This window comes from Cervus canadensis, chromosome 24, assembly GCF_019320065.1.
Source record: "Cervus canadensis isolate Bull #8, Minnesota chromosome 24, ASM1932006v1, whole genome shotgun sequence".
Classification (NCBI taxonomy): Eukaryota; Metazoa; Chordata; class Mammalia; order Artiodactyla; family Cervidae; genus Cervus; species Cervus canadensis.
In genome coordinates, this window is record NC_057409.1 from 42160921 (window position 1) to 42175135 (window position 14215).

At 40.3% G+C, this 14215-nt stretch overlaps 1 protein-coding gene across 1 annotated transcript in view; it reads right to left on the minus strand.

Moving 5' to 3' along the window:
- Positions 1 to 3541: 3541 nt before the first annotated feature.
- The window catches only part of CD28 (CD28 molecule), a 33572-nt gene continuing 22898 nt past the window's right edge, over positions 3542 to 14215 (minus strand). The window contains exons 3-5 of the mRNA XM_043445916.1: positions 11896 to 12249; positions 11520 to 11644; positions 3542 to 5499 (exon numbers count right to left, since the gene is read on the minus strand). Of these exons, the coding sequence (XP_043301851.1) occupies positions 5371 to 5499; positions 11520 to 11644; positions 11896 to 12249 (608 nt within the window). The 3' untranslated portion in view covers positions 3542 to 5370. The remainder of the gene's footprint in view (positions 5500 to 11519; positions 11645 to 11895; positions 12250 to 14215) is intronic.

Genomic DNA, 14215 nt, shown 5'->3' on the forward strand with positions numbered 1-14215 from the left:
CCAAAACTTTTCACCGAGTTTACCCAGGCAAATAAGATAAGGAAACGGGCTTAGGAAGCACACATTCTGGCCTTTAGAGTGGCCTCAATAATGAGATCAGCTCGAAACAGATGACATATTCTTGGATCACCCATATTTCATCCTTAGTGTTTTTCAAGCGTGGAGCCCAGTGTCCATACTCTGAACGGAACAAAAGTCACCCTGAGGAAGTGAGCTCCACTTTGACCTCGACAGTGGCCTGGATCTCTAAGTGCTGAGAGCCTGGGAATCTTCAAAGAGAAAGCCACACATCCCTTTAGGATGCCAAATCAGAGAAAGTCGAGAGATCCACCCACTCAGATTCATTCCAGAAGAGCTAAACTTCTGAGCACCGCTGTTAAAAAGCTAAGAGTTGGTGCCTCAGCTAAAGAGACACAGATAAGATGACCAACTAGTTTCCGGTAACTCCCAGACCATCCCATTGACTACTGCTTAGGTTGGTGGTCAAGCCACCAGAGAAGCCCAGGGCAGGGGTTAGGGCCCCTGTTATGATTGATCCAGAAGTTTCTTTGATTTTTTTCTCACTCATCCATTTTCTCTGTTCCAGACAAGGAGAGGAAAAAGTGTTCTGCTTTAAAAGGAATCAATCTCTCTTACCTGACTGGATTTTAAAAAGTGAATTCAAGGCTGTGGCATACCGGTCTCTTAGTTATATAGTTAGAACAAGGTGGGAGGTCTGTGAGGTGAAGTCATGAAAGGTTTGCATTTTTTTTTTCCATTTTGCACTTGAGTTTCAAAGGGCTGAAACCTTTTCACAGAACCAGGTTACACTATTTTTATTAGCCCAGTAAAGGAATATTTATTGAGGCTATTCATTGAATGCCTGGGTTTTTTGTGTTTTTTTTTTACCAACTTATCCTTTTCTGGTTGATTTGGTTTATCCAATCAAATTCATGAGTTACTAGCTAAGTTGAGTTTTTCTTGGAGTAGGAGATTTGGGTTATCTTTAAGTTTAATGAGCTCCATTTCCACAAAGGAAATAGTCCATTTGGAGATGAAGTCATAGCACACCTAGGTGACTTCAGGCCACACTCAAAGTACAATTTACAATCAAGTAATGGTAGCTATTACACGATGTAATAGCTTGTATCTCTTGTGCAAGGGCCTTTTCCTACTCCCAAGAGGATAGCACTGTGTATAGTAATTAATATACCTATTTGAATTTTTCAACATGCTCCAAATGCCACAATTTTGTTTATTATTCTTCTTTTAAACTATTGCATGCAATTAGCCTGTTCAGTTATGACAAGAGTATGACAGGAGAAGAAGCTTAAACTGTCTGTCCTCAGCATTCCCATCCTTGAGTTCTTTTAGAATCATAGCCAGGCAAGGCATTTATAGAATTTAGTGGGTCAAGAAAAAAGAAAGAGCAGCGATTTTGTAGTAGGATGGGATGTTAACAGCAAAATCAACATTTTCAGATGACTTATACTAAACGCATGTTTGAAACATAGTCAATACTCCATTAAAAGGCGATTTGGAGACTTCAATGAGAAATCAACCTAATCTCGACTTAGCGTGACTTTTTTTTTTTTATCGTGACTTTTTAAGATGACTCTAACAGTATTGGTTTTTCTCACTGCACAAATATTTCTAAAATGTAAATGAACTTATAGATATCAGGTTTTTTTTCACCAGGTTTGGCTGTGTATATGTTTTACTTCCTGTCTCATGAATAAAGTGGATTTTTGAGCTTACTAATGGGAAAGTGGAAAACAGAACTGGCTCCCTTCTTCTCAGAGTCAGATTACTTTCTTTAGACTGGCCATTAATTCATAAAGGCTGGTGAAATTCATTCATTCAGTCAATCAATATTTGTTAAACACCAGGCTCTGTTCTGGGCACTGGAGATAAGACAACAAACAAAGCAGACAAAGCACCATCCCTCTTAGGTCTAGTTTGGGGAAATAGGCAGTAAACAAGTAAGTTTAAAAATCATGTGTAAGAAATTGTGAAATGCTATGGAAAAAAAAAAAGCAAGAAAAGCAGATGTTTCTTGGAGGGATTTTACAATGGTAGAAAGTGACTCTTGAGCAGGGACCTGAAGAAAAGGAAGGAGGAAGCCAGGTAGATATCTGGGGAAGACGTTTCAGAGGAAACAGTATGTGTAAAGGCCCTGAGGCTGGAACATATCTGTGATATTTGAGGGGGAGTGCATCAGAAAGTATCTATATACTTATAAGAGAGAGATTTCCTGAGCCTCAAGTGCCCTTGCAGATACCAAGACCTGCATAGTAACAAGTCTACAGCAGTGATGCCTTGGTCCCAGGTTCATCATTGCCACCATCTCAACCTCCAGCATGTAGTTAAATTTAGCACTGTGGACTCAGTCCCCAGGCCTGCTATGGTTCTGTACAGTAGTACAGAAGGCTGAGATGAGGGATCTGATATTCATTTAACCACCAACATCCCCATTAAATTAGCCATGAGAACTAGTGGCTCAGTTAGTTAACCCGAGGAACAGATGGAATCAAGGCTGAAGTTTGATCTCTCTGATTCAGCATTTACATCACATAGAATGCACAGGTAAGCCCAGCCTGACATCTCAGAGACATAAACCATTGCTCTGATGAGAAGCTGACTTAAGCCATGCTAACAATCCAAAAGTATACTTCCCTTTGAAGTAAAACTAATATTTCAAAGTCTGGATTTTTTTTTTAAAGGCTAAACTGGAGATTTATTAGAAGGGTTTATCCCATGCTTTTTTTAAATAACAGATTTTCTCCAGATTCATCACCAAAAGTAAAACATACCTGCTCTACACAGTTAAAGCACAAATTTAAAAACAGGCATGTGGTAGTTCAGTAATTTTATCACTGAATGCAGAACATCATGTACACTTAGTCTCTTTAAATTGGCATGCTCATCCCCAAATAAGTGAGCTCACAATCAAAAATTATAGAAACACTGTTAATTATAAGACTCTTACAAAAATAGCTGCAAAAGGCATTGTTTTCTTCATAACTGCCATATCTGAAACTGTAAAAGCCTTGCTCCAACCACTGTTTTTAAACCATTTCTTGGTTCATAGTAATAGTGAAAACGGACTTCCCTGTTAACATTTCTACTTTGGTTCTGTTCAGAGTGAGTAAGAAAAATCTAAAGTATGATTCATCTTCAGTAGACCTATTTTTCCCATCAGAAAATAAAACCATTTATTACCAAAGAGCAAATCTTTCCATTTTTTAATTTATTTTTTGTCATTCCCCTTTCAAAAAATTCTCTAGCTCTGTCCTTTTCTAATTCAATCTGATAACTTGGATTAAGGAACTCTGTTTGCCAAGAGCCTGACAATGTGTAACATGTGTCACATAAATTCAACAGTTCTTCATCACCCAAGTACCACTAGGTTTGACCTTCTTTGAAATAATTAAATTCATGGAATGGAAACCCATCTTAAAATCAACAAAAGTACAATATCTTCTGTCTGGAATTATAAGATTTCTATTCTTCCACATGTTACCAAAAAAAGTTAGAGAAGACCTCTTTATATACATAAAAGTGGGAGGCAGAATGCTGTACATTTTTATTACAAGCTAAAGTATTTTGAAACAGGGAATGCAAGGGAGTTTAGAGGCTCTCAAATTTTGTAGCACCTCATCCCTGGGTAGTGGGTTTAAATTTGTGTTATAACAGTCTCTTCTTTCTCAGGTCATTGCCCAGCTTAATTTTTATACATAGGTTATCTACACGAGAATAATAATAGCTAACATATGTTAGGCATGGTACTACGTGCCAGGGACAAGCAGAAAAAAAAAAAAAGACAAACTTGGGACATGCCCTCATGGAAATGATAGTATAGAAACAGACTTTTGTGCTCATTATCTTCATTTTATAGTTGGAGAATCAGAGTTTTAGAAAGGCAGTGACTCTCCTGAGGCCAACTAGCAATAGAACTTGAACCAGGTCTACCTGCCTCTAAAACCTAGACTTCTCCAACATCTGAATGAATCAAAGCACTGAACAGATTATTATGGCAACAGTAAAGCTGTTCTTCAAGGTCCCCAGACATACTCCAGATGACCCAAACTGGAACCAGAAAAATATCCATAGTGTGTCCAGGGTCTGGCCTTGCAGTGTCTTCAGAACTTTGATGCTATCTCAAAAGCATCAAATATCTTTCCATGTTGAAGGACCTCCAGGGTAAACAGACGGCTGAACCACAGATTTCTGGAGCTCTGAGTCTTAAAGCCCAAAAATCCCAGAAAGGAGTTCTCATCATGACTCCTTCTGCCTGCTGTTTCTGGAAAACTCCCACCAAATGCTGGCCATCCCCTCAGCACGGCAAGAATTGTGTCATTCCCTTCTGTTCTCCCTCCTTCAGAAGCTTCTCAGGACTCATCTCTCCTGTTCTAATGGATGCTAACATCTTTCTTTCACAGTATCTTTACTTCTCTCTCTGGAAGCTGCCTCTGCATCCCACTTTAGACTTCCACGCAGACAATAAAGAAACCAACTGTGTAGACCTAAAATACAGGAACAGAAGAGGCCCCTGTATGATTGGACTGAAATGAGCTGCTGAACAAATAGCCCTTCATAGTATTCAAATAATTTTTGACCTAAAGTGACCTTATTTCCTGACACATTCTTCCTTGGTGTGGGAGGACTACTTTATTCTTTCAAAATTATATTGTGAAGACTACATTGAGTTCCCATCATAGGGAGCGAGGAAAGCAAGTTGGTTTGCCTTCCATGACTCTGAAGAGAATCTCTTGGTCAAAATGACCAAACAGGGCCAGAATTCAAAAAGAGTATCTACATCTTTACAAACTAAAACAGCATTAAATAGGAACTAAGTGGCTCATTTCATGAGTGAGAGACAGTGTTTTAATGGTTTTAAAAATGTTTACGTCTCACCACTCCCTCCCCCTTTCTAACCTATCCCCACCTTAAATCCCCATTTCATCAAAGGGAGTGATTTCCTAACTTCTTCTCCATCGAAAAAGTCTTTCGAGATCACACTTCGCTTGACCACAACGTGCGGGTGAGTTAGAAAGGAGAGGAACTGGAGGCAGATTTCAAGGCTTAACAGAATCCACTCACTTTTGGTTTTCGACCCTAACCTCTCAATCCAGTCAATAAATACACGATGAGTTTGAATTTGGACTGTGGCACTATGAGATAGAGTCTGCCACAGTAATATTCCTTCACTTCATCTCAGATCTCAAAATGACGTTCTTCGGTCTAGTCATTCAAGAAAATTTGGCGTCAGCGGCCTAACAGGAGGCCAAGGTGGCTGGCTGAAGACAAGGCAGGCCTTTCCTATCCAGAGCAGTGGTGTTGAGCAGGTGAAGAGGGGCCAGCCGGCTTGCATCTGGATAGGCGTCCGTGTCAGGAGCGGTAGGCCGCGAAGTCCCGTGCTGGGGCATAGGGCTGGTAGTGCCTTCGGGTGGGCCCTGGCCTGCGGGGGGTCATGTTCATGTAGTCGCTCTGAAGCATCCTGTTTCTCTTAGTCTTCATCTGTGAAAAGAAGAAGTGTCATTGTGAAGGGTTCAGGACACAGACAGACGTGTCTGGGGAGGAGTTCTAAGATTTGGCGACAACCACTCAGAGCACAGCCAGTCAAATGAAGCCATGAATTCACTGAGCACCTTGGACTTGGATGGTTAATCCAACCCAACTACTTTGGACTCTTCCAAATTAACTTGAAAATTTTGAATCAAAGAAAGTATTTTAAAGAAAGGCACCCCTGTTACCCTCAATGCAGCCATTTGAACTGAATTCCAAAAGCATGTCTAATTAACATATCAACCTTTGATATGTGAGTATTCTTAAAGGTCCTTCCTCCTTTGAAAAGGTTAAGCATCCCTATGGCAATCTTCTTACATTAACCATTTGCTTAAAGAAGCCATTTTTCCCCATAATTAACCAGAGGACCTTCAGCCCTCCAGAGTCTGGAATGGTCACAAATACATAACAGTGGAGTCCAAATTAATTGAGTGTTACATTCTGGGCAACTAGTTACATTCCTGTTCCTTTATGTGTATATACATTTCCATTAGGGCTTCCCTGGTGGCCAGCTGGTAAAGAATCCACCTGCAATGTGGGAGACCTGGGTTCAATTCCTAGGTTTGCAAGATCCCCTGGAGGAGGGCATGGCAACCCACTCCATTAAAGACAATAGTATCATTCATCTCCATTCTTTAGACTCAGCTCCTCTGGATGAAGCTCTACCAGGGCTGAGGGGAATAGAGGTGACACTAACCCTGGAACAAGAGTTATATACACCATGAACCTTAGCAAAGTTTTGTCTGAGGGTTAAGAACATCTTTTCTGGATCAATGTGCTGGTAAAACTTACTTGTTTAATAAAAGACCCATAAAAATTCTAAAACTAGAAAGCCATCCAGATTTCTGGATTCAGAGTTCTCTAAAATGAAAAAAAAAAAAAAGTCTATTTCTCGGCATGTAGGCCTGATGCAAAAGTAAATATGTTGGACAGGAATGTCATGAATAAGTAAGCGAAAGACTGGCCTTATTTCCATGCACTCCTACCTGAGCCCTTCCCATCTTCTTTGTCAAAGGGTCACGAGTTAAGTGCTGAAGGTTGGCAAAACACTTGTTTTCAGGCCTCATCTTTTGAACTCTCTCAGTTGCATTCTAGATTATCCATCACTCGCTGCTTTCTGAAATGCTTCTGTTTTGCCTTCTGTGAGATGGTACCATCCAGGTTTCATCCTGCCTCTCTGGCCACTGCCTCCTTGCCACCTCTGCAAACTCATTCTTCCCTAATTAGACATTAAGTGTTAGAGCTCCTGACAGTCCTAGGCATTCTCCTCTACTCAGCCTCTCTCCTAGGCAACTCCATCCACATTCACAGCTTCAGTTGTCACCTATACACCCGAATTTATATCTCTGGACTAGACCTCAAATGTGCTTTAAACTCAACATGTTCAACGGCATGAAGGCTGGTCTCTTCTAGCGTTTCTCATCCCAATGAGTAACACTATCCTACATATAGTTGCCCAAACCAGACCTCCTAAGACTCATCCTTGACACCTCCAGTTGCCTTATCCTCTGTCCCAGGGGACATCTGACAACACCTGAAGACATTCTGGGTTGTCACAACTAGGATGAGTGCTACTGGCCTCTAGTGGGTAGAGGCCAAGGATGCTGCTCAACATCCTACATTGTACAAGGCAGCTTCTGACAACAAAGTCTCATCCAGCTCAAAATGTCAGTAATGCCAAGACCAAGAAATCCTGATCTGAAGAGTCTGATCATGAAAAAGAAAGGAATGAAAAGGAAGCAATGGATATGAAATACATCATCAAGTTAGAATGAGTATTGTTAGAGTCTTTGGGTCCTCCTTCTTGCTCATACTCAAAGATGACTGATGACCGGAGCCTGGGTGACCAGGAGGACAGTGTTCCATCTATAGGTATAAGGCAAGCAGATAGGTAAAGTAGATTTGAGAGTGGCTCTCAATTCAGTTTTGGTTATTTGGGATTTGAGATGATGGATGGATTATCTAGCTGGAAGTAAGAAGAGGACAGCATTAAACAGACATAACTGGGGGATTCATTCAGAGAGAGATAGCTATGGAAACCAAGTGTGTGAGGGAAGTTGCCCTTGAAACATCTTGGTTCTACATCCTTTCGATAAATAAAAGACTAGAGTCCTCTTGAGCACAGGGTTATGGCAGGGAAGGAGTGAGGCAAGGAACTGCCCTGAAATAAATGTGAAAGACTGCTGCTGATATCCTGGGAGGCAGGATAGTACTTACTCTAACTCTGAGGACTCCTTTTGCCAGACTTCTAAGGACAGTTTTTGCCTCTGGACACTCAAATTAAACTATAACCAATTAGAAGGACCCCCATAATGAAGATGTCTTGATTTTGAAGTTCTCTGGATTGCACCAAAATTATGAAAAACCTGCTGCAGTCCGCTCCCATGCTTACCCTCTTGCTGTTATCAGATAGCAGATTTACTCATTTTCACCCTAACTGTAAATACAACAGTGGGATAGAAATGACACATGCATGGCTGGGAACAGTAAACAGAACCCACAGTGTCCATGAGCATGTAGCATATGTGTATATGTGTGCAGGGCACTCACTTTACATGTCTGGGTGACTAAGTCATTCAACACTTCACTATTCACTGTCTGCCACAGACGTGTGATTTCGATTTCAGGACCACTCCTCCCTTTCTCTTCCTCCTAACCCAGCCTTACCCATTCATTTCTTGGAAGCAGCAGAAAGACACAGGCAAACATAAGACGATATATTTAAAAGGCATGGTCTTCAAGAACCCACTGGAGGGACTTCCCTGGTGGCCCAGTGGTTAAGAATCCACCTTGCAATTCAGGGGATACAGGTCTGATCCCTGGTCAGAGACTGAAGATCCCACATACTGCTGAGCAAGTAAGCCCAGGTGCAGCAAGTACTGAAGCCCAAACTACAGATCCATGTGCCGAAATGTAAGATCCCACAGGATGCAACCAAGACCCGTTGCAGCTGAATTAATTCATTATTAATAATTGATTTTTAAAAGCACACCCACTGGATTTAAAGACAGATACTACCCGTACACATATTCCCCACATTCCCCACAGTGTGATTTATAGAGGAGAAAACTGTTTTTTAAATGTTCCTTTAGACTAAGGAGGAGAACGGGCTCACCAGCCCCACGGAGCAAATGGAGGTTGAGTGAGGGTAACAGGTGCTGGTCTGTGGCCGCTGGCAGAGGGGAGCTCCTTGTTTACTCAGATGTCAGCCACAGGTCAAGGACTGAGATAGCATCTACAGCTGCTCCCAAAAACCCACTCAGCCTAGAACTGCTTAAGGCAGTACATCACATGTCCTCAGGAAGTTCCGGAAAGCAGCAGCTTACACCAAGGCCCAGTGCAGGCCAGCCAAAAATAGGATCCTAGAAAAGTACCCCCGAAATGGCTAAACTCTAGGGATCCCTAATGACCTGCCTGCCTAGCTCAGTGAGGTGCTGTTTGCTTGAACAGCAAAGGGAAAAGACGAGCCCAGGTAAAAATCCTGTGTTATTCAATGAAATATACATATATGTTTATTTCATCCCCTTTTGGTCGGAGAGTACAAACAGCTATGTTTGAGATGCAAATAAAGGGCACTTCTTATTGAGTAACCTCATTAACCACAAGAGGCCACAGAAGAAGATAAGGTATACCAAGCACTGAGACTTCCCAATTTTCAGGGAGCTCATGAGACAGAAAGAGACCAGAATAAGTTTTCTCAAGACAAAGCAAGATGAACCTCACTAGGAGTTAGTGTTAGTCACTCAGTCCTGTCCGACTCTATGTAACCCCATGGACTGTAGCCCATCAGGTTCCTCTGTCCATGGAATTCTCCAGGCAAGGATACTGGACTGAGTAGCCATTCCCTTTTCCAGGGGATCCTCCTGACTCAAAGATCGAACCCGGGTCTCCCACATTGCAGGCAGATTCTTTATCATCTGAGCCACCAGGGAAGCCCTAGGGATTAGTAGTGCTGCCAAAGAAAAATGTATTGCATTATGATGTTTCCAAGTTGAAAATCTACTTTTTAAACTCATTAAAAATGAGAAGCTACTTTTGTCCCTTTGGGTAATTTGAGCTACTTAGTATATTAGTTATATAATATATAACTGTTATATATTATATTATAGTTGTATAATATATAACTAATATATAGTTATATAATTTATAACCTGGTTATAGTAACTGATACTCTAGTGCATGTTGACAATACATTTTAAATGGTGAGCAATACCCTTCTGGCCTCAAAAAGTTAAAACAGTTTCCAAAACTACTTTTCACAAAGGTAGGAAAGCACATTGACCTAGGTCAGCATGGTACAGGGGAGTACCTGTCCTGGAAATGTACCCCCAAAAGACACTGCACCTGGATTTTAATTAAGAAGTTGATATTCTAAGGGGATCAAATAAAAACAGGAACTGAGTTTCTAAATTATATTATTGACAAACTCCACAGAAGTTCAAAGATGTAAGATATCTTGGATGAAGATAGCAAGATCCACAAAGATGAAGGGACTCAACTAACATCAGAGGAAGAACTTGGGCAACATTTGACTACATAAAAGGCCCCCCTCAGGGCTGGGCAACTTGCAGAAGGCAAGGCAGGCAAATTCTCAAGATAATATCTGGTATAAAGGATTTCCAGGAACAAGCAGCCACTTTGCTGCTTACAGATCTTGTTGGAGGTACAGATCAGGCAACAGGCTGCCTGACAAATGTCCATCTGCCCCTTAGTCTCCCAAAATGGGAGAAGCATGCGGGAAACAAGGGAGAGACAAACTTTGGCCATAGACCAACAACAGTTTAAAAGGACTGCAGGCCGAGTTTATCCTGGGCGTGACTGTGAACCCAACTGCCCTCCCCCTCCACTCATGCCCTGCCCAGCACCAAGGCTATAGTAAATAAGATGGCTTCAACATGACATGTCTCCCAGAAATCACTGATTCATGTACAAATCCGATGTATGGACTGTGCCTTCAAGAAGAGTATGGTGCTCCAGGCATACACATTTAAATCCTTAGTTTGGCCTCTCTAGAGGTTATCAATTCATAAGTATTCTATAAACACTAAACTAAATGTACTTAATACCAGATGGATGGTGAATATCAAGAGAAATAGTCTTTTCCCTTGGGGAACATACATCTCTTGTTGAGGAAATGATTCATGCATGCATCTAACTTCTAGAAAAAGAAATTCAAAGACAATATGGAATGAGTGCTACCCTGTGTACATAAGAACAGCAAGTGTCTGAGTAAGAAAAAGGAAAGAAAATAAGGAGGTCCCCGATTCACAGTATATATGATTATCAATATGTGTTCAAACCTAGGCCAAAACTTCAATATTGAAGAAGGTAGAGAAAAGCAGTGTAAGTTAATTGCATGAACAATTGCAAAAGTTCGTAAACTCCAATTCAGCAGTGAGAGCTCAGAAAAGTCTAACTCCCATTACAGTTTCATAATGACAGCACCATAGTTGGTCTCACAAAATTTAACTGCTTCAGAAGAGATAAAATATGACTCAGATAAACAGACCTAGTTTCTTTGCTAGGTTTGAATGCGTAATTTCAGTAGTCAAATTTCTCATGATTTTTGACCCTGAACAAAAATTGTTCATTGGCTTCAGTTGCTTAGATTCCCAAGTCACTTATGTTTTTATACATATTTTATATGTCATAATGACATTGCAAAATGGCAAGAAGAAAACTAACTTTCTACCTTAATTTGTCCCCCACCCTAATTTGCCTGTTTAGCTTCTTACTTGCCTGGACACCTAATCAATGGCTTCTGGAACATAAAATTCACATCAGATTTTTATTTCAGATAAAACTGAATAGTCTAGAAGAGAATCTAGCAGGGAAACCTACTCAAACCTAGCAGAGAAAGAGAAAATAATCACATGTTAAACGGAAAATAAGCCACATAGGCAAAATTCTTGAATATGTCCAATTGCTTATGCAATAGAAAAGTTACATGAAAGCAACGCTGCTTCTCTTACCCAGCAGTTAGAGAGAGCCACTGTTACTAGCAAGCTATAGAAAACTAGGACTCCGTTTACCACCACCAAGGCCCAAAATGGCTTAGAAGACTCAGGAGACCGGGGAGATGGACAAAGATGTTTCTCTGAAAAATAGAATAGAGTAGATTAAATGATATGGGAATGGCATTTGAGTACATTTCCTTACTTCTTCCCAGGGCAGAATGTGAGAGGAAACAAAATACGCAAAATATCACTAGCTTAACATGTGTAGACCTCCTCTCTGGTGTTCCTCTTTGGGAGTTAGCCAACCCCCACCACTGATCATGACCTAGTTTTCAAGACTGTAGTTGAAAACCGTTACTCGAGAGCGGACATTGGCCGAGTGGTACGTTACCTTTCACATGGATAATGGTGCCATTACTCTTTTCATTGTCTATGTAAGGAGGAGGATACAGAACCTCAAGTTTGCAGAAATAAATATCCGTTTGGTTGACATACAGGTCCTGGAGGTAGAAGGTCACTGTTTCATTGCCTACTTTCACGGTGCAGTTGAATTCCTTATTTGTTGACTGAAGTGGATGGGAGTGGTTTCCATTCACAGCACAGACCTCCACGGCGCTATCCGCTCCCTTATAAAGGGATGCCCGGAACTCCTTTGAGAAGAGGTTGTACGTGTACTTGCAGCTGAGGTTGACCTCATTGTCATTTACCACAAGCATGGGCGACTGCTTCACCAAAATCTTGTTTTCTGAAGGGGGAGAAAATCATTTGCTTAAAAAAAAAGAGTATAAAGACTTAAAAAAGATAAGAGAGGGAGAGAGAGATGGGGGTGGGAGGAGAGACAGAAGGGCAGAAGAAAGCACTGATAGTTTGGACTTCATCCTAAATTCTTTTTGTTTGTCACTAGCTTGCTTCATGGGCTTCTCCGGTGGCTGAGTGGTAAAGAATGCACTTACCAACACAGGAGATGCAGTTTTGATCCCTGGGTCGGGAAGATCCCCTGGAGAAAGAAATGTCAACCCACTCCACTATTCTTGCCTGGGAAATCCCATAGACAGAGCACCCTGGCAGGCTACAGTCCACGGGGTTGAAAAAGAGTCAGACATGACTTAGTGAAGAAACAACAGCTTGCTTCATAAGTTGCTTCCCCTCTTTAGTCTCAAATTTTTTAATCCATTGTGACTGCTGAGCAAAATAAATATTCTAGGTTTATTAACTTTCTGTAAGTGAAAAATGGGTGAGAAATGGGATGTTAAGGTTATTCAAAAGTTAATATAGGTAACATATATAGCTAGTATTAATAATTAATAATAGTATCTTTGTGTGATTTCTTAGATTTCGAAGTGCTTTTCAATATAACATCTCACTTTTCTCTTCCTCCAGTTCCGTAAGGAAGGAGGGCATGTATCATAAGATGAAACTAAGAACCAGGGCTACTTTGTAGTAGAATTGGGACTTAAAGACTAGATCTGACTCTAACAAACCATGCTAACCCTCTAATTTGTAAGTAATTAAAATAATGGAACACACACAGAAAAAAGAATATAAGGACTTCCTTTTTGTCTGAAATCAAGATATGTTAATTAACAAACAGATCTCCAGCAAAGACTTTCTCTTGGCAGACAAAGACACAGGAGCTCTTTGGGAGGTAATTACACTGAATGTGTACATTTTGATATTATTTTCATTCTCCTTTGAATGGAACAGTGGAGTAAGCTGGAAGGCACTTGGAAGGCAGAAAGTGGCCTTCTGTTGGTATTGAACACCACAGCTATGCATTTGGAATTTTTGAATCTATGCTGAGATTTCTAACATGTTAATCATGATTAATTGTATTAATTTCCTAATCAAGTGGTTTACTTGAAAGTGGCTTTCCACACCTGACATAGATAAACAAGTAGATTTGTATTGATATTTTAAGCTATGATTCATCCTTTGATGAAGGAACTTAAGTGTTTTGAAACATTTTTATTTTATTGTCCATTCCAAGAATAGGATAAAGAGGTAAAAAAATGTTACCCAACAAATTTATCCTCCATAGCAAATTCTGAAGGCAACCTTCCAAGACACTTGCATATTTATTTCTTTAAATCACAGAAGATGGAAGAAGCCCAAGAGGCCCACAGGAGTTATTTCTCTAGTCTGTCTTCTACCTTTATATTATCCTCGGTAAATGATCAGAAAATTTGGAGACACCTAGTTAAGTCTCTTTACTTTTAAGCAAAGAACATGAAATCTGCATAATGGAAGAAAGCATATCTATTCTATCTTGTTTTTTCCCCACTATATCCCCATTCTCTAGCACATGACATTATATTTCCTTTTTCGGTAGTGACTACATGAGGCCTAGAAACTTTGGATGATCTACCTAATATCACTGAGCAGATGGTGAGCAAAATGAAGACTAAATCTCAAGTAAATTACAGTCGCTTGAAAAATAGGCCACTGGAGCACTGAGAGTCAACTTTGCAACCATGATTTTCCAAAATTATCTGAAACAATAAATCACTTGGTGTCTTTGATTCAAAATTCAATACAAAAAAAACTTTTTTTTTCTATTGCTTTGAGGTATACTAACAATTGTCTACCTATTTGCATTTTTTGAAAAGGGTTATTTGAAGCAATATACCCACATATCCATACTGAAGGGTCAATAAAATAATCTCTTAAAAATGAAATTTACAGTTGAAACTGGATTTGAATCCATGTACTCA